Raw genomic sequence first — 21,507 nt, 5'->3', positions numbered from 1 at the left:
CAAGAATGCTATTGGAACTGCTTGAACTAATAAAAGCACGTTTTTACATCCTTGTGTACCTAGGTGTCTCCATTCCTGTCGGATATGTTGGTATTGCGGAGTACCAATGGATGGAGCCAAGTAGTACAAGCTGTGCTGGCTAACATTAATTACCAGTGGAACTAGTTGGTACAGTGCTTTTTATTAGTGTGGCAAGTGATCTTCAAATTCCCTAAGGGGGTGCTTCCAGATTCGGTTTGGTATGGAAGGTGCTCTGGAGAGCTGAGGGAGACCTCAGCGGTCTCTCCGCCTGACGCAGGGACAAAGCACTTCTGGTAGTGTGGTCCGAGGTGCAGCTGAGCAGGGATTAGTAAATGGCTTGGGATACTGCCTCACCTGCTAGACCTCATAGGAAGGAAGGGCCTGATATGGATGCGGCAAAAGCAGATAATCTGTCTATCACCCGCAAAGAGGTACAAGTTGAAGTACCCAGGGACACTCTGAAATACAATACTGATGGTATCCAAAATTGACCTTGAAAAGTGTGATCAATTAATGATTGGTTCAGGTGACTGTGACATTGAAATGTGTAAACCAGTGTAGAATATGGCATTAAGTATTGGTGTGTTACCAAGTTTATTAGGGAAAGACAAGTTAAAAATGTCAGAGGTCCCTCTGCATAACAGCCAGACAGAAAGCATTTCTGCTGTTGTGGTCCGGAGTAGTCCTGGTCAGTTTTCAGTATTGGTAAAGGGCTCATGTATTGCACCATGGGACAAACCTCACAAGATGGAAGGGCTGAGCATGGACCAGCAAACAGCACAAATCCTGACTACAGCTCAGATAGAGTTAGATAGAACTGGTGTAATGAGGGACAAAGTTATTCTTCATTAAGCCAAGTCGTATCTCTACACCTTCAGGACAGGGAATTGGGAAGAAGTGTTAGAAAATTCAGAGAGCCCCCAGAAAAAAAAATAAGCTCAGGAACCCCAAGGATCGAGGAAGAAAGCTAGGTATACAGAACTGTAGAACCCCGTTGCTATTCAGGCTAGGGCATGCCTGGAAGCGCCCCCTGAAAAAAAGATTGGGCCTATGCAGCTGACCACTGGCGCAGAAATGCCCCAATTAAGAATTCGAGCTGGTGTGTTTTGCTCCCCACAACGAGTGGGGGGGGGGGGGGGGGAGGGGGGTATATTTGACAATACGAGATTCTATCACTACGAAATTGGTCCTTTTTAATAGACACAGGGTTTGCATGTGCAGGACTACAGAGCATTTGTTTTGAAAGGAGAAAACTGCTCTGGCAGCTTTCTCCAGAATTTGCGATTTCCGGATGGGGCGGTTTAGTTTGGAGATTCCATATTATGTCTTGGGTGGGACAGAATCTCCAACCCTGTGTCCGGATTTTGTGGAGGACTAGCAGCGTGTGTGCTCAGGGGCACACAGCCCTTATAATGGATGTAAAGTAATACCTCAGGGGCCTGTTGGAGACGGCTCCATCCACCGAAGCGAGACAGGAGGTCTCCAGGAGTCAGAGGGGCTGCAGGAGGCAGCCAGATCATTATTGTCTGTAAGAGACAATAAATGGCCTATGCACTAATGCCCCATACACACGTGCAGATTATCTGCAGACTTTTGTCTGCAGACTTACCAAAACCATATAATATGAAGTCAAACCTAAACACTTTCAATTTGTATGCAATCCGGCAGGCCCTTGCACTACATAGAAAAGGTAAGTCTGCAGACAAAAGTCTGCAGATAATCTGCACGTGTGTATGGGGCATTAGGCTGAATGAGCTGTGTGCGTTTGTACCCATCAGCTCTGAAGAACATGTGGTCTGGGTGACCAGCGTAAAGTGAAGAAGCAGTGTGGATAAGGCTGAGTGAGAGCTTAAAAAGACAGATGGGCTAGCATTCTCCATTGATTTGTATTTACTGGAGAAGAACCCCTGTGTGGGAAGCCTAACGTTATGGACTTTTTCTTTTGTCTTTTAATAGAAATTCTCCATGTTAACCACTTACCGCAAAGTGACGTAGGGCTACGTCGGCAAACTTTGCGGTGTTATACCGTGGTGATGCCTCTAGCTAGAGACATCACCCCGGTACCGTTGTTTACAGCCGGCGGTCAGCTTTCCGGCGGTAATGACCGATGCGGCCCGGGAGCCGCTCGATCGTTACCCCAGCGAGCGGGAGGGGACGCCCCCTCCCGCAGCTTTGCCCGGGTCTCCTGTCCCACTGGGAGACCCGAGCACCCAGCCGGCACGTCCGCCGGCTGGATGGAGTCCCAATCAAAGCCGGACCCGGCTTCGATCGGGTCTCCGATGACGTAACCCGGAGGCGGCGTCCATGACGTCACATCCGGGTTACTCTGCTGCTAAAGGCGGCAAATTTAAAAAACGAATGTATTAATAAAATGCTGTTTGCGGCGTTTTGAATACATGGAAGTGTACTGGAGGGGTCTAGGTTCTTTTAGGCCCTCGATCCCTCCATAAAGAGTACCTGTCACTGCATATTGCTGTCACAAGGGATGTTTACATTGCTTGTGACAGCAATAAAAGTGATCAGATTTTTTATTTTTTTTCAAAAACCTGTGATAAAGTTTAAAAAATAAAATAAATAGGAAAAAAAAAATAATTTTAGCAGCCCCCCGTCGCCGTTAGCTCGCACACGAAAGAAAACGCATATGGAAGTCGAGCCGTGAATTAAATCGCTGTTCAAACCACACATGTGAGGTATCGCTGCGATCGCCAGAGTGAGCAATAATTAAAAAAAAAAGAGCTACACTCTAACTCTAAACTGGTAACCGTTAAAAAATTTTAAAGCGTCGCCTATTGAGATTTCTATTGACCGTAGTTTGTCGCCATCCCACGGGTGTGCTCAATTTTAAACCATAACATGTTGGTTATCTATTTACTCGGCGTGACATCATCTTTCACAATATAGGAAAAAAATGGGCTAAGTTTACTGTTTAGTATTTTTTAAATGCAGTGAAATGTGATTTTTCGTAATTTTTCCAAAAAAAAATTGCGTTTTTAAAGACCGCTGCGCAAATACCACGTGACAAAAAATATTGCAATGACCGCCATTTTATTCTCCAGAGTCAGTGCTAAAAAAATATATATAATGTTTGGGGGTTCTAAGTAGTTTTCTAGGAAAAAATATTGATTTTAGCTTGTAAACAAAAAGTGTCCGAAATAGGCCTGGGGTTTAAGTGGTTAAAATAAATATATATATATGTGTATGTATGTATGTATGTGTGTGTGTATTTGTAAAGAGCTGCGTAAATTGATGGCGCTATATAACTACCTGTAATGAATACATTTTTGTTTCAAAGTCACTAGCCTATTAATTTGTATGTGTTCCCTGTCTTTCTGCAGTGACTAAATATGTAAACTGTGCTCAGACTGAGAAGTATGTGCTCTAAGCAGGTTCACTCCATTTGCTGTGTACTGTAGGCAAGGGTGGCTCACTTCCTTCACTTTTTTGAGCATACAGTCAGAGTCAATGTACACAACACATGATGACAACAAAGGGGGAGAGAAACAGACTGTCACATACCTTGTGGCAGAGCCTAAAGTATACCTCTCGTACAGCCCTGGCTCAAGGACCACTGATGTTGCGACAGTGGCCGAGAGAGCGCGGTGAGGTAAGAATGCCTATAAGATCTTCTGTCGGTCGCAGAGGTGCATGGCAGGTGCACATCAGAGATGGGCTGGATAGCTGAAGCAACAGACGGCAGCAGGAACAGCAGACCCTAGGCTGGTGGGCAGCAGCTGGTAACACAGCAGATGGGAGGACCAGTGTCACCAGCCAAAATGAGACAGGACAGACGGATGACTGGATGCAGGATCAGACAAGCTAGGTTAGCAACGGATGATCAGGTATAAGCCTAAATGGCAGGCAGAGAATGGTCAAGATGCAGGGATAGGTTGGCAACAGAATAACAGGCAGATGTGTAGATATAAACAAAGTCTTATGGCAAGTGGTCAGGACAGGTGGAGTGCCAGCGTGATCAGGATAAGCTGGGTCAAGCCCAGGAATCAAACACAGAGAACAGGAACACGAGTAAAGCTGCATATCAGACAGCAGTGCACTAGTACAGCTGCTGCACTTATATAGGCCATTTTGGTTGCCAGTGTTAATGGCAATAACGTGTGCGCCTGTGCCCAGCAGGAATGGCACCTACAGGACTGCAACTACGCATTTGCCTTTGCCTTGGAGCTTCGGCTGCGCTATGGCCTGCACGTCCGTGACACAGACACACAGAAGAAGAATGTATTATTGCTATGAAGAATATGTGGGGAGAGTGCCACACAAGAGGATTGCTGAGAGAAAAGTTGTGAATGGAGGATATAGACCGGTGTTTACAGGCTTTAGGCTTTTATCAATGGCACCAGTTTGATATCCATTTGAGATCACTCCAAATTGATTAAACGGGGCATTTGGCACGCAGTTAACCTCCATTTGACCTGCTTCTAGTGGGTTTTGCATTCCCATAGATTTATATGGGAATGCAAAACCCAGCTGACAAAATGAAAGCCCTTTGGCACAGGCCCTAAAGCTGATTGTGTGCAGACTCACTGGAATACTGAGAATTAAAATTGGTAAGGAGAGATGGAGCATGCGTAATGAGGGTGTAAAGCTAAACGGGTGCAAGAAGCCTCAACTATTTCCCAGGAAACTAAATACCCCTTTTTTTATTTCTATACGGGATATGGTACTTTCAATGAAACTGTAAAAAATATTACATTCCATAGGCTATATACCTACTCTAATTAGACAACTGTGGAAATTTGATATAGGAATATGTTGTACATTATGTGTAATATAAAGATTAATTTACAGCAATATCTATCTGTTTTTCTCCAGCCCATGCAAGATTGATGTATCGAGATGTTGTAACAATAGAAGATGCGATCACTGTGGTATCAGTAATGGAATCCTCTATGCAAGTAAGTATATTTAGTTAACCGATTTCTAAGCCCAGAGCATACTTTTTCATTTTAGAACATAAGCATTGTAATAGCAATACAAGCAATAGTTATTTCTCCTTCGTTCATTGACAGACACAGCTTCTGATATTCTTAACCATTGGGTTATACTACCCCCTACAGTAGTAGGACACTAGGCAAAAAAAAATCTGGCTACACCCATGGGCAGTCCCAGGGGGGTATACTCCCTCTCTCTACTATAGCCACTCAGTTTTTTTCTGCCTAGTCACGAGTAAGAACATAGTTCTTGCTGGGATCTTTGGTCCTGGCAACATTTTTTTAGATGGAAATTTTTTTTCTCCTGGATTTTTCCTGAGGTCTACAATTATCTGCCGGACTGGGCGGCGGGCTGGATAATTTAGATCCAGTGGTCACCCACGTCTGGCCAGCAGCGTTACTCCTGCCTGACAGCCCCCCATTTCGATGGAGAGGAGGATCTGTTGGGAGTGGTGCCTGCCTGGTTCCTGGTATGGTGAGTAGCTGTTCCCCCTCTTCCTCTGGAGGGTTTTCGGGTGGATGCGGGCCCCTCCATGGGAAGGTCAGACCCCCGGGTTCTCATCCTACCCCCCTCCACTATTGCGGGGTCTGTATGGGTGGTCTGGACATGTACCTGGTGGAAGCTCCTGCCAGAGCCCCCCTGTCATGCCTTGTGCCCGTCCTGTGGCTAGGGATACCTTCTGGGTCCCCAAGAGCCTCGTAGTGCCACGCAGGGCCACCATTTTCTTGTAGCCCATAGGCTACAATGCACAGTGGCAATTTTGCGGTAGTTTGCCATTCAAAACCGCGGCGGCCATGACAGTGGAGCCAGAGGGCAGCGTTTTCGGCAGTGGGAGCCCCTCCTCATCCACTAGTGCTGACTCCTGGATATTTTTCACTTCCTGATCGCATCCGTGCAGTGCAGATTCTCCTGGTGCCTAGCGGTGCCTGGTTCTGTGGGTGGGGAGTCTGGAGGGGTCCTCTCCCTCTCTGCTGAGGGTCGATTGGTGCTTGTAGCTGGCGACTGGGTGGCGCTGCCAGCGTGTTGGGGGTGTCACTTAGCAGTGTTTTTACACTTATTCTGTGGGTCCCCCTGGTGGCTAATGGAGTCTTTGGAGCACATCTCCCCACCTGATCCCCCCTCTCTGAGGCTGCGGGGCCCTCCGGGTCCAAACCATCCATCCATGCACTGACGGCAGTCCTGGAGTCCCTTGTGGAGGTGGTTTTTGGGCGACAGGCTAAAGCGCACCCCACCTTCCCCTGTTTCATCAGATCCTGAATCTGCTTCGGCCGCGGCGAAAGTGGGTCACCTTGATGGGTCTGCAACCAGGTGCCCTGAATACTCAGATAGTGAGGATGATTCCTCCACGTCTGCAACCAGGCATGAAAAGGCGCTGGTGGATGCACTGATTGTATTTGTGCGTGAGCCTCTAAAAATGAGGGATGCGACTGCGACAGGGGTGCAGGTTTCCTTGGCACTCACAAGCCACCCAGAGCGGCAAAAGGTGTTTCCCTTTCCCCACCTATTTTGACAGAAGAGTCTGAGGATGACTGAAGCATCCCCTTGGGGTCCCTAAGCGGTTTGCTAGGCAATACCCCTATAAAAGAGTCCCTTTTCAAAAAGTGGTCTGTTCCCCCGGTGGTGGACCCTCCGGTTTCGAGGTTAAACAAAGCAACCATGGCCAGCTCGTCTGGGACCCCCTGCGTCATATTGAGCACAGATGCGGAGAAAGCCTTTGACCGGGTGAAATGGTCTTATATGTTCTCAGTCCTAAAACACATTGGAGTAGGAGAGTTAATGTTACAGAAAATAGCGAAAGTTTACTCAAACCCTACAGCAAGAGTAAAAGCAAACGGAATTCTTTCAGACCCCTTTGTAATAAAAAACGGTACAAGGCAAGGCTGCCCGTTGTCTCCCCTCCTGTTCGCTTTATCGCTGGAACCCCTACTGTGCAGAATTAGAGCAAACCCGGACATAGGGGGGATAAAGCTGAAACAAACACAATATAAAATCGCCGCATACGCCGACGATCTTTTGTTTACGATAACGAACCCAGAGATCTCGCTGCCGAATTTACTGAAGGAAATTGAGCAGTATGGAATATTTTCCAATTTCAAAATAAATTATGGGAAATCGGAGGCAATGGGGGTGGGTATCCCAAAGTTGAAATTATCTACATTAAAAGCTAGTTTTAAATTTAAATGGAAGGATTCGGCAGTGAGATATCTGGGGACGTATGTACCTACAAATTTATCTAAGGTCTTTGAACTGAATTTCCCGCCATTGTTAGCAGAGACGAGGAAGATGCTGGGACAGTGGCAAGGAGGGCTGCAATCCTGGTTTGGGAGATGTAACTTATTGAAAATGAATATCCTCCCTAAATATTTATACCTTATGCGAGCATTACCGGTAAAAATACCAAATAATTTCTTTAAGAGTGTACACACATTATTTATTAAATATATATGGGCAGGGAAAAAGCCTCGTTTAGCCCGTAGTACCTTGGTGGTGTCAAAACAGTACGGGGGTTTAGCAGTACCAGACGTACGCAAGTATTACCACGGTATACACCTAAGCAGAGTACTGGAGTGGTGGCACCAGTCCAGTACAAAACTTTGGACGCAAATTGAACAAGCGCAAACTACGGTGGATTTAAAGAGGGCAATATGGTGTTACCCAAGTCTACCTGGAAATCTGAAAACCCACCCAATAATAGGTAATACGCTTCGTATAAGCCATTATCAGGGTATTCAACAAAAATTAACAACTATGGATTCACCCTTAGTTCCAATAATGGGAAATCCCAAATTCATTCCGGGTATGGAGGGGAAAGAGTATATAAAATTGAAAGAAAAAGGGCAGGTACAAGTATCAGCTTTTTTGATAGAGAAAAAGTGGCCCTCGATTGCAAAATTAAAAGAGGAAGGGGGACCATTTGGCCTACCCTTTTGGCAGGCGAATCAGTTACACCATTTTCTATCATCGATACCGAATCCAGAGCGATTTGATAGACCACTGACGGAGTTTGAGAGATTATGTGAAGGACGAAGGAGTGTTTTGCGCACTCTAGCAACCTCATATAAATTATTAACCACACCAAAAGAGTTGATGAATTGGCCATGGGTAGAGAAATGGAGAAGTGAGCTAAACCGTGAGCTCACCCAGGAACAAATAGAAAGGATTCTTAGATTTACTTTTAGACCTGCAAGATGCGTTAAATCCCAAGAAACAAATTTTAAGATACTTACCAGGTGGTACAACACACCGGACAAAGTACACAAATGGTATCCACAAGAGACAGATAAATGCTGGAGGTGTAGGAAGGAGAAGGGCACAATTTTACATATCTTTTGGTCATGCGAAGTAATAAGGCCCTTTTGGTCGGAGGTAAGGAACTTGACCCAAACTTTTACAGATTATAAGATAGAGGAGGACCCAGCCTTTTTCCTATTCCATCTTTCTGAAATTCCAAGTGGAAAGTATGAGAGGTCAATAATACCTTTTCTATTAGATGCTGCAAAGGCATGTATCCCCTTACTGTGGAAAAAAACACGAGCACCGTCAATTTCAGATTGGGTACGGAAGGTAGAAAATATTAGTAGAATGGAAGACTTGATCTTGTCCTCACAACATAAGCAGGAAAAATATAATAGTATCTGGGATAAATGGAACCTGTTTATGTTATCAGAGGTAGGCAGACGACTTTTTGCTAGCTAAGAGGGCTTGATAGAGGACTGGAGATAGGGGGGGGGGGCGCGTCGTTCATCTACGGGAGGGGGGGGATTGGGAGGAGGAGATGCTTGTTTGGTTTTTTTTTTTTTTTTTTTTTTTTTTTTTCCTCTTTTCTCTGTGGGGGGTGGGAGGGTATAATAAACTGGGCAACAGCATTGGGATCAGGTGCCAGACGGGCTAATATATGAAGGTCTGAAATACCATCTTGAGATATAGTTGAGAGTTACCTATGAGGATGTACTGTTGCCATTGTGTTTATGTTTTGGGAACTTGTTGAATTGTTATGTCTTGTTGGTTTTTGTATGAAATGATTTAATAAAACTATATTTGAAAAAAAAAAACAAAGCAACCATGATTCTAGTTGAAGAGTCTCCAGCCTTTAAGGACCCGGCTGACAAAAAAAGTGGAGGCTGTGGCCCACAATATGTTCACCCTGGCTGGCTCGGCATTGAAGCTGGTGTTCACCATTGCCCTGGTGTTGCAAACTCTGACTGAGTTGGCTAAGCTTTTGCACCATGACCTGGAAGGAGAACAGCTCCCATTTGCCTTTGCTGAGCTGGTGGACCAGCTGGTCCAGGGGCTGCAGTTTCTGTGCCGCATCTTTGGATACAGCTCCCCTAGTGGCTTGGCTCTCTGTTTTGGCATAATATGCTGGTCTGTAGACCAGACTTCTAAAAAAAAAAAAAAAAAAGCCCTGGCTCTTCTTCCTTTTCAATGATCTCGCCTGTTTGGAGCTACCCTGGATGACATCATTAAGGGTCTCACAGGGGGAAGAGTACCTTTCTTCCACAGGCTACTAAGGGCAAGGACCCTGGTAGCAGGGTGGGCTTCTCCAGACCCGCACACAAGGCTCCTTCTACATGAAGGTGCGCCCTCACTCATATCTGGGGTGGGAGGACGTCTTCGCTGGTTCCCGGACCCCTGGGCTTCCCTGGTACATGACAAGTGGGTCCACAAAGTCATACGATCCGGATACAAGATCGAGTTTCGTGCTCGCCCTCCGGAAAGGTTCGACTGTCCCCAGTCCGCTTACAGGCCCTCTTTGGGGCGGTGCAAGATCTTTTGCTTCAAGAGGTGATTGTTTTCAGGGGTTTTTACTGAACCTGTTTACAGTTCCCAGGAAGGAGGACAAGGTGTGTTCAATCCTGGACCTCAAGGCACTGAACTACTTTGTGCGGGTGCAGAAGTTCAGGATGGAGTCCATTCACTCAGTGGTGACTTCCCTGCATCAGGGGGGATTTTCTTGCCTCCATAGACGTCAAAGACGCCTAACTTCACATTCCAATATGTGTCGGTCACCAACGCTTCCCCCGCTTTGCAGTGGGAGAGGAACATTATCAGATTGGGGTGTTACCATTTGGTCTTGCCTCCACTCCCCAGGTCTTCACTGCAGTGTTGATCCCGGTACTGGCATTGTTACGCCAGCGGGAGATCGCAGTACTGGGCTATTTATACTATCTCCTTCTGCGAGCAGAGTCTTCTGCTGCGCTGGCGAAAAAACCTGAAGATCACCATACGAACTCTGAAGGAGTACGGCTGGATTCTGAATCTTCGGAAGTCAGCCTTGGTCCCTACTACAAAACTAGACTATCTGGGGCTGACTCTGGACTCGGCCTTAGCCAGAGTATTTCTTCCTCTGGACAAACTTCAGACACTGCAGGTTGCAGTTCATATCCTGCTGACCAGCAGATGGTCATCCTTCCGGACTTGTATGCGGCTACTGGGCCTGATGGTGTCAGCCTTTGAGGCGGCCTGGTTTGCACAGTTCCATGCGGGTCTCTGCAACGGGAGATTCTCATAACATGGGTCGAGAATTTGCAGTCTCTGGACAACCAAATCCAGCTGACCCGGGGTACGAGAGAGTCCATGATTTGGTGGCTTTGTTTCTCGGCACCCTTGTGCAGGGCAAAATCCTTCCTAACCTTGTATTGAACAGTGGTCACTACTGATTCTGGCCTGTCTGTGTGGGGAGGTGTGTTGAGCAGAAGTTCTGCTCAGGGGGTCTGGACCCTGGAAGAATCTAGACTACCGCTCAATGTCCTGAGTTGCGGGGAATCAGGCTGTGCCTGGAACATTGGATAGATCGTCGACATGGCTGTCAAGTGCGCATTAAATCAGACAATGCCACGGCCGTAGCTTATGTCAATCTCCAAGGGGGCAAAAGAAGTGTCTTGGCGGCTCTAGAGGTAGCCGGAATTCTCAGGTGGGCAGAACATTTCGTTCCAACCCTCCCTGTTGTTCACTTTCTCAGAGATAAACATTGGCAGGAGGATTACCTCAGTCGGCAGGCGTTAGACCAGGGGGAACGGTCTCTTCGTCCGCAAGTGTTTCCTCGGTTGCGTCTCCGGTGGGGCATCCCTGAGATGGATCTGTTGGCCTATCAAGGGCCAGGTGTCGGCCTTGGCAGTTTTCATCCAACGACCTTTGGCTACATCCCTGGTGCGTACCTCTCTTTAGGGTGTTGGGCACTTGGTCCCTCTGGTGTTGTCTCCTTTGCCGCCTTGGGACCTTAATTTAGTACTTTCGGTTCTCCAGAATTCTCCTTTTTGAGTCTTCTGGAGTTTCCCCTGCTTACTCTGTCCCAGACGGTGGCCTTTTTGGTGGCTATTTCCTCTTCTCACAGGGTGTCGGACCTGGCGGCGTTATCCTGTCTTTCACCTTATCTGGTAATTTACAGGGATAAGGTAGGGATTCGCTCCTGTCCGTCATTTCTTCATAAGGTGGTCTCTGATGTTCATTTGAATACAGACATTGTGCTGCCTTCCCTGTGTCCTAGGCCTAAACATCCGAGGGAAATTGCCTTGCATGCCTTGAATGTGGTCCGGGCAATTGGGGTGTACCTGGCAGCTACAGAGTCTTTCAGGAAATCAGACTCTTTTATATTTGTGCTCTAGGATGGCCTCGTAACCGTTTTTAAATAGCTCAGAGAGACGGTGGTTCAGGCCTATTCCAACAGGGGTCAGGTCTCTCCTTTCCCTGTCAAGGCGCACTCTACTAGGGAGCTTAGCGCCTCCTGGGCCTTTCGTCATCAGGCGTCAGTGACGCAGGTTTGCAAGGTGGCCACCTGGTAGTCTGTGCACATTTTTACAAAGTTTTATAAACTGGATGTGTTTGCATCTGCAGATGCTTCCTTTGGCCACAAGCTTTTGCAGGCTGCTGTTAAAGAGGTCCTGATCCTCTTTGAGGGTGTATTGTTTTTTTCGGATGGGCTCCAGTTGTTTGAGCCCTTGTTGCCTGGTTGGCTAATGTTTAGCCTTGGGAATTTTTTTGCCGTTTCTCACCCCTCGTGTTTAACACTGCTTTGGGACGTTCCAGTGGTTAAGAATACCAGAAGCTGTGTCCGTCAATGAACGAAAGCGAAAATGGGATTTGTGACTTACCGTAAAATCCATTTCTCTGATGTTCATTGATGGACACAGCACCCACCCCTCTGTGGAGTTAGAATTCTCCTAACACTGCTTGTAACAAAACTTGAGTGGCTATAGCAGAGAGAGGGAGTATACCCCCGGGACTGCCCATGGGTGTAGCCAGAATTGTTTTCTGCCTAGTGTCCTACTCTGGTAGAGGGCAGTATAACCCAATGGTTAAGAATACCAGAAGCTGTGTTCGTCAGTGAACATCAGAGAAATTGATTTTAGGGTAAGTCAAAAATCCAATTTTTTGACCATCTGATATAAACTTATTTGGAAAAAACTCCTTTCATGTTGTGAGTTATGCCTGTCAGCTGGTCATCTCTTTCCACAACTTTCTGGATTCCCTGCATGCTTTGCAGCTTCTCCTCTGTTGTTTAATTTCAATTTCTAAGCACTACACATTCCATGGCACCTTGCTGCCTGCAAGCAATGATTCCTGTACTGACATCTCCTTCTGAAACTCCTCCTGTCAGCATCTCTTTAGTTCAGAAGGCAGGCTCTGTGAAATATGTTACATAGCAGTGTCTACTCACAGGGAAAAGATAACTGCGTGTTAGGATCTGCGCAATCTTCAAGATCATTCAGATTATTAGGAAAAGGCTAGAAATATTTGAAATGCAATGTGGAAATGAATGTGATTTTTACATTTTGACCATAGATGATACACCTTAAAGGAGCTTAAAGCATATTTGGCTGTGCTTCTCCTGTGAAAGACAGGAGTGCAGTTCGTTCTGCACTGTGACTTGTTTTCAGCAGACAGCGGGTCACAGAGCTGGTGGAGGCTCTGGAAAGATCACAATAATGAAGTCAGGATCTGCCCATATGCCTGGATAAGCACTCGGCTCAGCCTCTCAGCAAGCTGCTGAGAGACTGAGGTGGCCTCTCCCACCCCCTCCACAGCTACCAGCTCTCTGCTCTGGGAGCCCTGAGAACCAAGCGATCGCCAGGGTTTGATCGTTTGGTTCTCGGTATTAGAGCCGACGGGGGACAGATGCAGGAACGGACCAATGCTGCATCCACCCAGGTAAATATAAATCTGCAAAAAAATTAAATAAAATTTTTCTTTTAAACCTAAAACCTGTGACAGTTTGATTGCTTCACATTTCAATATAAAGCAGTTATACTTTACATCTTTTATTTCCATTCATTTGTAACAAAGAACTAATAACCATATTTTACATAAATAATTTTTGTGGGTTATACCTAGTTTATGAAATCGGTGAAATAAAAATGTTTCCCTTTATAACTGTATATTCAAAGAATACTTTATTTAAAACACCAAAAGAACATCAGTGGTGTAAAGATGTGTTTGGATAACATGGCACAGTAAAAAACAAAATGGAGTCCATGTCTGCCAATCCCTCCACTGGTTAACAATTGTCCAGCAAATTAAATTAAAAATACTAACAATAGCATACAAAGCCATTCACAACTCTGCCCCAAGCTAAAGCAAAATTTTTTACCAAATATCACCCAAACCGTCCTCTCCACTTCTCTCAAGACCTCCTGCTCTTAAGCTCCATTTTCTCCTCCTCCAATGTTTGTCTCTAAGGTGGAGAGTTCCAGGGCATGGGAGAGGCTCTGGAAAAATCCTAGTCTGTCCAGTTATCTGCTACTCTGACTGCCTTTAGGCGATCCCTGGAAACTCATCTCTTCAGGGAAGCCCAATCACGCCTCCAACTAACTGAACTTTTATCACTGTCATCCCCGCCACCCCCCCCCCCCCCCCCCACAGTTATAAGCTTTCGTACCACTTACCCCATCCTATGATATTGGAAGCTCTTATGAGCAGGGCCCTCCTAACCCTCTTGTGTTTTATTGTAACTGTATTGTCTCCTTTTTATATTGTAAAGTGCTGCGCAATCTGTTGGTGCTATATAAATCCTGTATGAAAATAATAATATACCATACATTTCGTACCTACAAGTAAATCTAATCTGTGAAACTGTCCCAGCTGACTTGTTTCAAGTGGCCTTAAGTTGAAAAGGTCTTGAGATAAACACAAGATATCCTTGCTTTGTTTCTTTTCTTAACCTGCATACTTGTTCTAGGTTAGTGACACAAGATTTAGTATGACACTAGGCATTTTCACAAAATAAGGTCAGCAGTGGCATCCTCAATGCTTCGATAATGAGGTTTCCATTATGTTTATCAGTAGTTTTTGGAAGGTTTTCTTTTTTTCTTATGACAATGCTATAGGCATTCCAAAGTACTGGCAGAATCTCACTGTTTTTGGACTCCTAAAAGTCTATAGAAAATATCTGACGCTTCAGCAGATGAAGTTCCAGGCCAATGTGGCCCAGACATTCTCAGAATTTACTTTCAAAACAAGGAATAAAATAGATAAGCGTTTTTTAAATGGTGGAGTCACTGCAACTTCAGTGGAATCTGTGGATGGTTCTATTTAGAAAATTATTTTATTCCATGTGTATCATTTGAAGGAAGTACTTTTTTAACCAAGCTAAAAGTCAAGGAGCTCTCCAGTAATAGTATATATAATAATTAATGTCATGGTGAACCACTATGCCATCTGTGAATAATGGAATCTAATGTAACGCTCTTTCTTCAATGTAGGGAGGTGCCTTACTAGGAGGGGTGAATGCTCTGCATACATCATTTCCAGATAATCCACGGGAACAGTACCATATGCAATGTGAACTTCTCTTAGAGAGACTGGGACTCCAAAATATACTGAGGGAAGAGTTGCAGAGGCTGGAAAGGTAAAAAGGCATATCACTTCTGTGTGTAATTGAAAGGGAAAGCTATATGGTTTATACTTTTTCCACTTCCACTATGTTCTGTAAAAGGAGACAAATCAGCATTTGCATTGATGATTTTGTAACTAAATACAGAACGTCCAATGTATTTTGTAAGTAACGTAATTTTTTAGTCTTTTCCAAGAATATATTTTGGTTTAAAAATTTTATCAATTGAAGCAAAGATAAAAGCCTAATCTTCTCATTGTTTAATCTATTTTTTTTTTTAAGCATAATACATTTTGTACATGATTTTTTTTATCCCTAAAGCACACATTGCAGCAGCTACTGTATGGTATCACAGGGCTCTATCGGGATACAATTCATAAATTCTCCCGTCCTATGGTGCACTGTTAGCCCTGCATATGGCATTTCTTGTCTGGTTGCAGGAACTAGAAGACAATAAATAATGACATGTGGGATTGAGGTTCTATAAAGCCTGGAATACCAGTTCATACATGTCTTATTTGGTTAATTAACTCCTTTGAACCAGCAGGTAGAGGTCTAGATTCCTTCTTATGTCAGCAATTTTTTTCAACTTTGATGATAAAAGCCTGTTTACAATACAACTGGCTCAGGCTGAAGAAGTCAGACGGATACCTACTTTGATAAACCACAATCCTTTGCAATGTATTAAAAGTTTTTGTTTGTAGATAAATCGTAAATATACAAAAAGGACTTTCAAAAACTGCCTCCTGTTTACACTACTACACTTTTTTTTTTTTTTTTGGTGAATGAGTAGGGGTACTATGAACCCCATACTCATTCACAAAGTGAGGGCCTAGATCTTCCAGATTTTCATAAGCTCCCCGCCCACAGACCCTCACAACCACTGGCCAGGGTTATGGGGGTAGAAGACCCTGTCCCCATCAACAAAGTACCCCAACCCTCCCCCCCCCCCTTCCTGACCTGGCAGGCTGCATGCTTGGATAAGGGTCTGGTATGGATTTTGGGGGGGGGGGCAGGCAATTTTTTTTTTTTTAATTGGGCGTGGGGGTTCCACTAAAATCTATACCAGACCCGAATTGCCAGCAGTTTTTTATATTCAGCTGTCAGTGGGGAACCCAGCTGACAGCTGATGACCCATCAGTTGTTAAGGACGCTGCAGCGGCCTGCTCCTCAACAACCAGCTGTTTACACTGTTTGCTAAGGATGTCGGCTGCTTCCAGCGGCAATATACCGCATGCTTTCACGACTAAAATACCGTATGACTTCGTAAAATAGCACATGCGGTTCCAGCAGTAAAGTACCGTATGCTTTCGCTTCTAAAATACCACATGACTTCATAAGCCCACTGTCCTGCTGCAGAATAAATTTGGGGCCAGTCACACGCCTCCCCTGATGGTATGGCATGATGGATAAGTATCTGCCTGTATTTCTTAACAATGAGAACACCATTGATCCTGACCAAATTTCTAACTCCATTTGCAGAAATACAACCCCAAACTTGCAAGGAACCTCCCCCATCCTTTACTGTTGCCTGCAGACTCATTATTGTACCACTCTCCAGCTCTTTGTGAACAAATTGCCTTCTGCTACAGCCAAATATTTCAAATTGTAACTCATCAGGCCAGAGCCCCTGTTGCCATTTTTCTGCACCCCAGTTCCTATGTTTTCATGCATAGTTGAGTCGCTTAGCCTTCTTTCCATGTCAGAGGTATGGCAATTTGGCCACAATTCTTTTATCAAGACTAATACTGACCATAATTCTCCAGACAGTGGATGGGTTCTGTGCTGATGGCCTTGCTGGACATCATCTGATGTCGAAAGGAAGTAAGCATGATGTGTCTTTCATCTGCTGCATTACGTTTCTTTGGCCGACTGCTGCGTCTACGTTCCTAAACATTGCCCATTTCTTTGTGCTTCTTCAAAAGACTTTGAAATGGCACATCTTGAAACCCCAGTCTGCTTTGAAATCTTTGCCTGCGAGAGACTGCAGATGCAGTATCCATGTCTTTCCATGTCCATCCATGCTTATCCATGTCTTTATGGACCTTGCTTTGTGCACTGGTCCGCAGTCATGTTGGAACAGGAAGGGGAAATCCCCAAGCTGTTCCCACAAAGATGGGAATATTAAATTGTCCAAAATGTCATGGTATGCTGACTCCTTAAGCATTCTTTCCACTGGAACTAAGGGGCCAAGCCCAACCCCTGAAAAACAACCCCACACCACAATCCCCCCTCCATCAAATGATTTGGACCAGTGCACAAAGCAAGGTCCATAAAGACATTGATGAACGAGTTTGGGGTGGAGTCCTGACCTCCACCCTATAGAACACCTTTGGGATGAATTAGAGCAGAGACTGCAAACCAGGCTTTCTCATCCAACATCAGTGCCTGACCTCGAAAATGCGCTTCTGGAAGAATGGTCAAACATTCCCACTGACACACTCCTAAATCTTGTGGACAACCTTCCCAGAGGAATTGAAGCTGTTATAGCTGCAAAGGATGAGGCAATATTGAACCCTGCCAACTAAGACTGGGATGCCATTAAAGTTCATGTGTGTGTAAAGGCAGGCATCACAATACTTTTGGTAATAGTGTAGCAAAAACTAGCATCTGTTGCCTTTGGTAAAACACTATGCATAATTGGCTGCGATCAGCTTGTTTGAGTCTTAGTGTGTCCATATTGTGAAATATAAATAGTTTATTAATGTGTCAGGTTAACAAAAATCTGTTTTTTCTTTCTTTTGTATTATTATTTGAAATCATTTTAGAAAATTGTATGCATTTTTATATTTAATTCTATAAATTGTCTTCAATACAGACAGCAGCATCTAGACACCAATCAGCTACAGCAAGGAGACGATAATACCACTGCCACCACTGAGGATTCTGTCACTATTGAAACGCCCCATGGTGATAATGTGAAGCCACACATTTCAGAAATGGGACACATCAACAAAGGAAATGTCAGCTGTGACTCAAACCCCACAAAGACACAAGAGACTAAAAAATGTTCTCCAGCACCTAACAACTGTACAACAAAGAATATTTGCAGAGATAGTTCTGATTTGTTGGTAGATCGAAGCACACAGCTTGGTCCTTCTGAAGAGCTTAACAGACCCAAACAAAATTCTTCAAACTGTCTGAATAAAACAAAAAGTGGTTCTGGCCTGGAATGGTTTGACACCATCCAGACAGAAAGGCAAGGCATTAATATTTCACCAATTTCTAAAATAGCAGAGTACAGAACCATGGATCCTCAAACTGTTCCATCAGGACTTGAAGCTGCCAATGGTGATTTCAATAAAAATACTATCAATGCAAAAGCCGCAACGCAATCAGCAGAAAAAGGCTCATGTGAAACAAAAGGAACTAATTTACCAGATGAAATTATTACTGAACATGTTTCTAAAAAATGGCACAAACTGAATAAAAAGTGTATGAAAAACACAACTGATGAACCCAGTATAACCAAGCTCTGTGGATATGGAGATCCTTCAGAAGAAGCTGACCATTCATCTGCAGGTCCTGTGCACAGCACCCCTGTCCGAAGCAGAAAGCGACCGCTCGCTCATGTGGATCCAGGGAAAGGGTCATCAGATGTTCAGGATCCTGAACTGCAGGCCAAGTTAGCCCAACTAGCTAAATTTTCATTTAAACAAAAGTCAAAACTCCTGCACAACCCAGGGATAGAAAATGAGACTCCTGCTGCTTCTGGTAATGACAGAGAAGGCACCAAACCAAAGCTAAAATCTGCCCCAACAGAAAAACTCAGAAGGCTGCTGGAGATGCCAGTCAGCTCAGATCAAGCCAGTTCTGTAAGGCAAGGAAAGTCTTCTTGTGCTGCCAGAACAGAGGTGATGGAGAAAGAAGCACCTGATGTAAGCCATGTTGTGCCCCCATCTGTGTTAGTAACTGAGGAAAGTAAGCAGACTGAGGCGTCATGCAGTAAAAAGGTCTCTTCTAGTACACTTGCCAAGCTGGCAAAGTTTTCATTCACCTCACCTGAAGACAAAATTGCTGATGCACCGGGCGTTCTCCCAGGAAGTGAAAACCCTTTATCCTCCAGAAATCTGGGTGCAGGAGGAAAGAGGACATGTTTTCATTTGGAGTCTCTCACTAACAAAGCTGTTGGAGCAAAATCACTTTTTAGTAGTACAGACTTTGATGATGAAACATTAGATTTAGACTGGAATATTGAAATAAATGGAAAAAAATAACATTTCTAATACTAAATATATTTTTTGATGAAATATTTCTGCTTGCTTTGTATGGTTAAAAAAAACTCTGCACCTGAAACTTATCTGATCAAGAGGTTTATTGGATAAGATACTTCTATTCTCTGTGCATCATGCAGTCAGCAGGTGGCAGTGCAGACTTCCCAGTCTTATGGTCACACATGGTGTATTTTACGTTTTTCTTTACACACATTTCCTAATGTAAAAATATGTCTATGTATTACACCCTTTACATTTTTACTTTTTATAATTTTTACAATTATAAACCCATTTTTTTTTTTTTTTTTTTATAATTACATTTTATACAGTTTAGGTTTTAGGTTTAAAATAACCAATCTCGGATTATCTTATTTTAGTGTTTATTTTACACTTTCATTCAAGGAAATAACACATATTTTAGCATATATTTGTCCCGATGACCACTGAAAATGAGGAAAGATCCATAATTTTCAGTTGTCACTGGAACAGGGATAGGGGCAGTTTTCCAATAGGCACACTTGTTGCAGTGAAATCTGGCTTATGGCCCTTTTATGTGGGTTTTCCAACCCAGTTAAGACGGACCTGAACGGAAACTCTATGTTCATTTATTTGCTGCCAGATGTAAGCAGAGTTGTATCCATTTACAACTGAATATCTCCAAGTCTGTCCAGATCCAGGGAAAAAACGAAAAGGTCTGCATCCTTTTCCATTTTTCTTTGGACCTAAAGATGACAGATCTGAGATAGTCTGATGTAAACAGCTTGCTCATAGGTCTAACATGAGTCTAGAAAGCTCCAGTTTTTAAATGCAGCCAAAAACTGAATGGACACGGATGTTACAAAAGTGTCACTCTGTCCGTTCTGCTCCAATTTTGCAAAGCATCTGTTCATGGATCCTCTGCTGGTCAGACGAGATGGAGCTTGTGTAAAAAGGGCCTATGAGTGAATTTCCCCTCCTGGGGAAGGATTTCCTCACTTACTGATATGCCTACAGAGCAGAAAGGAAATCTTCCCAATGGGATACACATGCAAAAAAAAAAAAAACTCTCAGGTACTACTTTCAAAACTAAAGGCATTTTGGCTTTAGATATTACAGCACTATTTTATAGTATATTATCTGCCAGTTGCACTTTACTAGTGGTGTGTATTGCACTTTATAATTTATACCAAAAGTGTTGCTCCCATGTGGACATTAAACATTACTGTCATAACTACAGTTTTGCACAAGATTGCTAAATGCATATATAGCTATTAGTTGTGGAAATGTTTACCAATAGCCGGATTGTTCTCTCCTATTACTAGAAATGTAGTGCAGCGGCATGGGTCAAACATACTGTAGAACAGAGGTGTCAAACTCAATTTCATTGTGGGCCACATCAGCATCATGGTTCTCCTCAAAGGACCAGTTGTATCTTTAGGACTATATAAATGAATGCAGGGCTTATTTCTCTTACGTCCTCCGACAGTCGCCGCCGCCTCTAAGTCATCACTATTGGGTATTGACTTCCGCTCCGCAGGAGTAGCTAGGCATAAGACTTAGTCAAAAAGAACAAAGGCATTTGCATATACACACCCCTGGGGGCTGTCCCACTAGTTTCTTTCTGCCTAGCGTCAGGAGTAGTTAGGCTTCCCTGTGCTGGGGCTACAGCCTATCTGATCTTTTTTATTTGATTTTCTTTTGAAAATGTCAGTTTTTTCTTACTTTACTAGCTGTTTATTATGTCAGCTTAGTTTTTAGTCGACTGTTCGGATGAAGATGGATTCATGCGGAGCTGGGATTCGGACTGACCGCCCTGGTTCTCCAGGGCAGAGGGTCAGATGGACCCCCAGCCCGCCATCGAGCGTTCAGCCATGGTTCGCCCTGGCATTATGAACGACCCATCCCTGTTCGCAGCAGGGATGCAGCCGTGAGGTGGCTACCTCGCTGGACGCATCTGCGATACTGCAGTGCAATGTCCCTGGCTAACGGCATTCCCTGTCAGATGAGGACAGTGGCTTTCCGTTCTGAGAGGCTCCTCACGCCATCTGGTACAGGTAAGTACTTCTGTGTGGGGCCTCTGTCTGGGGTGGCAGTCCTGTGTTGCCGTGTCCCCCCCATGTCTGTGCCTGTGTGACTCCCTGATGCGGTCCCTGCGGGGATCGCTTGTACATGCGCTGCGGTGCTGTGTGTTTTTGGGGGTCCCCTTCCCTGTGTCACTTCGGTGTTTGTGGGGGTGCAGACTGTGTCTGTGGTGACCGCAGTGGGGTAAAACCGCGCGGTCCGCCATTTTAGATATGGGCAAGCATGTTGGCTTCACTATGGGCAATACTACATGCTGTTTTGGCGCCATCCGACACCATTTTGCGGTCCCAGAACGATCGTTCCGACCACATGTTCGGCGGCCATTTTGCCGGAGCCTTCCATTCAGTCCTATAGGGCAGCCATTTTCCCTGAGTCATGCAGCTTATAAGTTCAGCCTCCTCTGACAGCACTTCCTTTTCCTCTGAAGCGGAGACA

The 21,507-nt window shown here is 44.6% G+C and overlaps 1 protein-coding gene across 1 annotated transcript in view; it reads left to right on the top strand.

Annotated features, from left to right (window-relative positions):
• MCM9 (minichromosome maintenance 9 homologous recombination repair factor) overlaps window positions 1–19,047 on the top strand; it is a 230,669-nt gene extending 211,622 nt beyond the window's left edge. Inside the window, exons 11-13 of the mRNA XM_082251202.1 lie at window positions 4,849–4,931; window positions 14,667–14,812; window positions 17,616–19,047. Coding sequence (XP_082107328.1) covers window positions 4,849–4,931; window positions 14,667–14,812; window positions 17,616–19,014 — 1,628 coding nt within the window. The 3' untranslated portion in view covers window positions 19,015–19,047. The remainder of the gene's footprint in view (window positions 1–4,848; window positions 4,932–14,666; window positions 14,813–17,615) is intronic.
• The last annotated feature ends 2,460 nt before the right edge of the window (window positions 19,048–21,507 follow it).

Source organism: Pelophylax lessonae (genome assembly GCF_965119305.1).
Source record: "Pelophylax lessonae genome assembly, chromosome: 3".
Taxonomy (NCBI): Eukaryota; Metazoa; Chordata; class Amphibia; order Anura; family Ranidae; genus Pelophylax; species Pelophylax lessonae.
The sequence above is the reverse complement of the archived record's forward strand: the minus strand, read 5'-3'. Positions and strand labels throughout refer to the sequence as shown.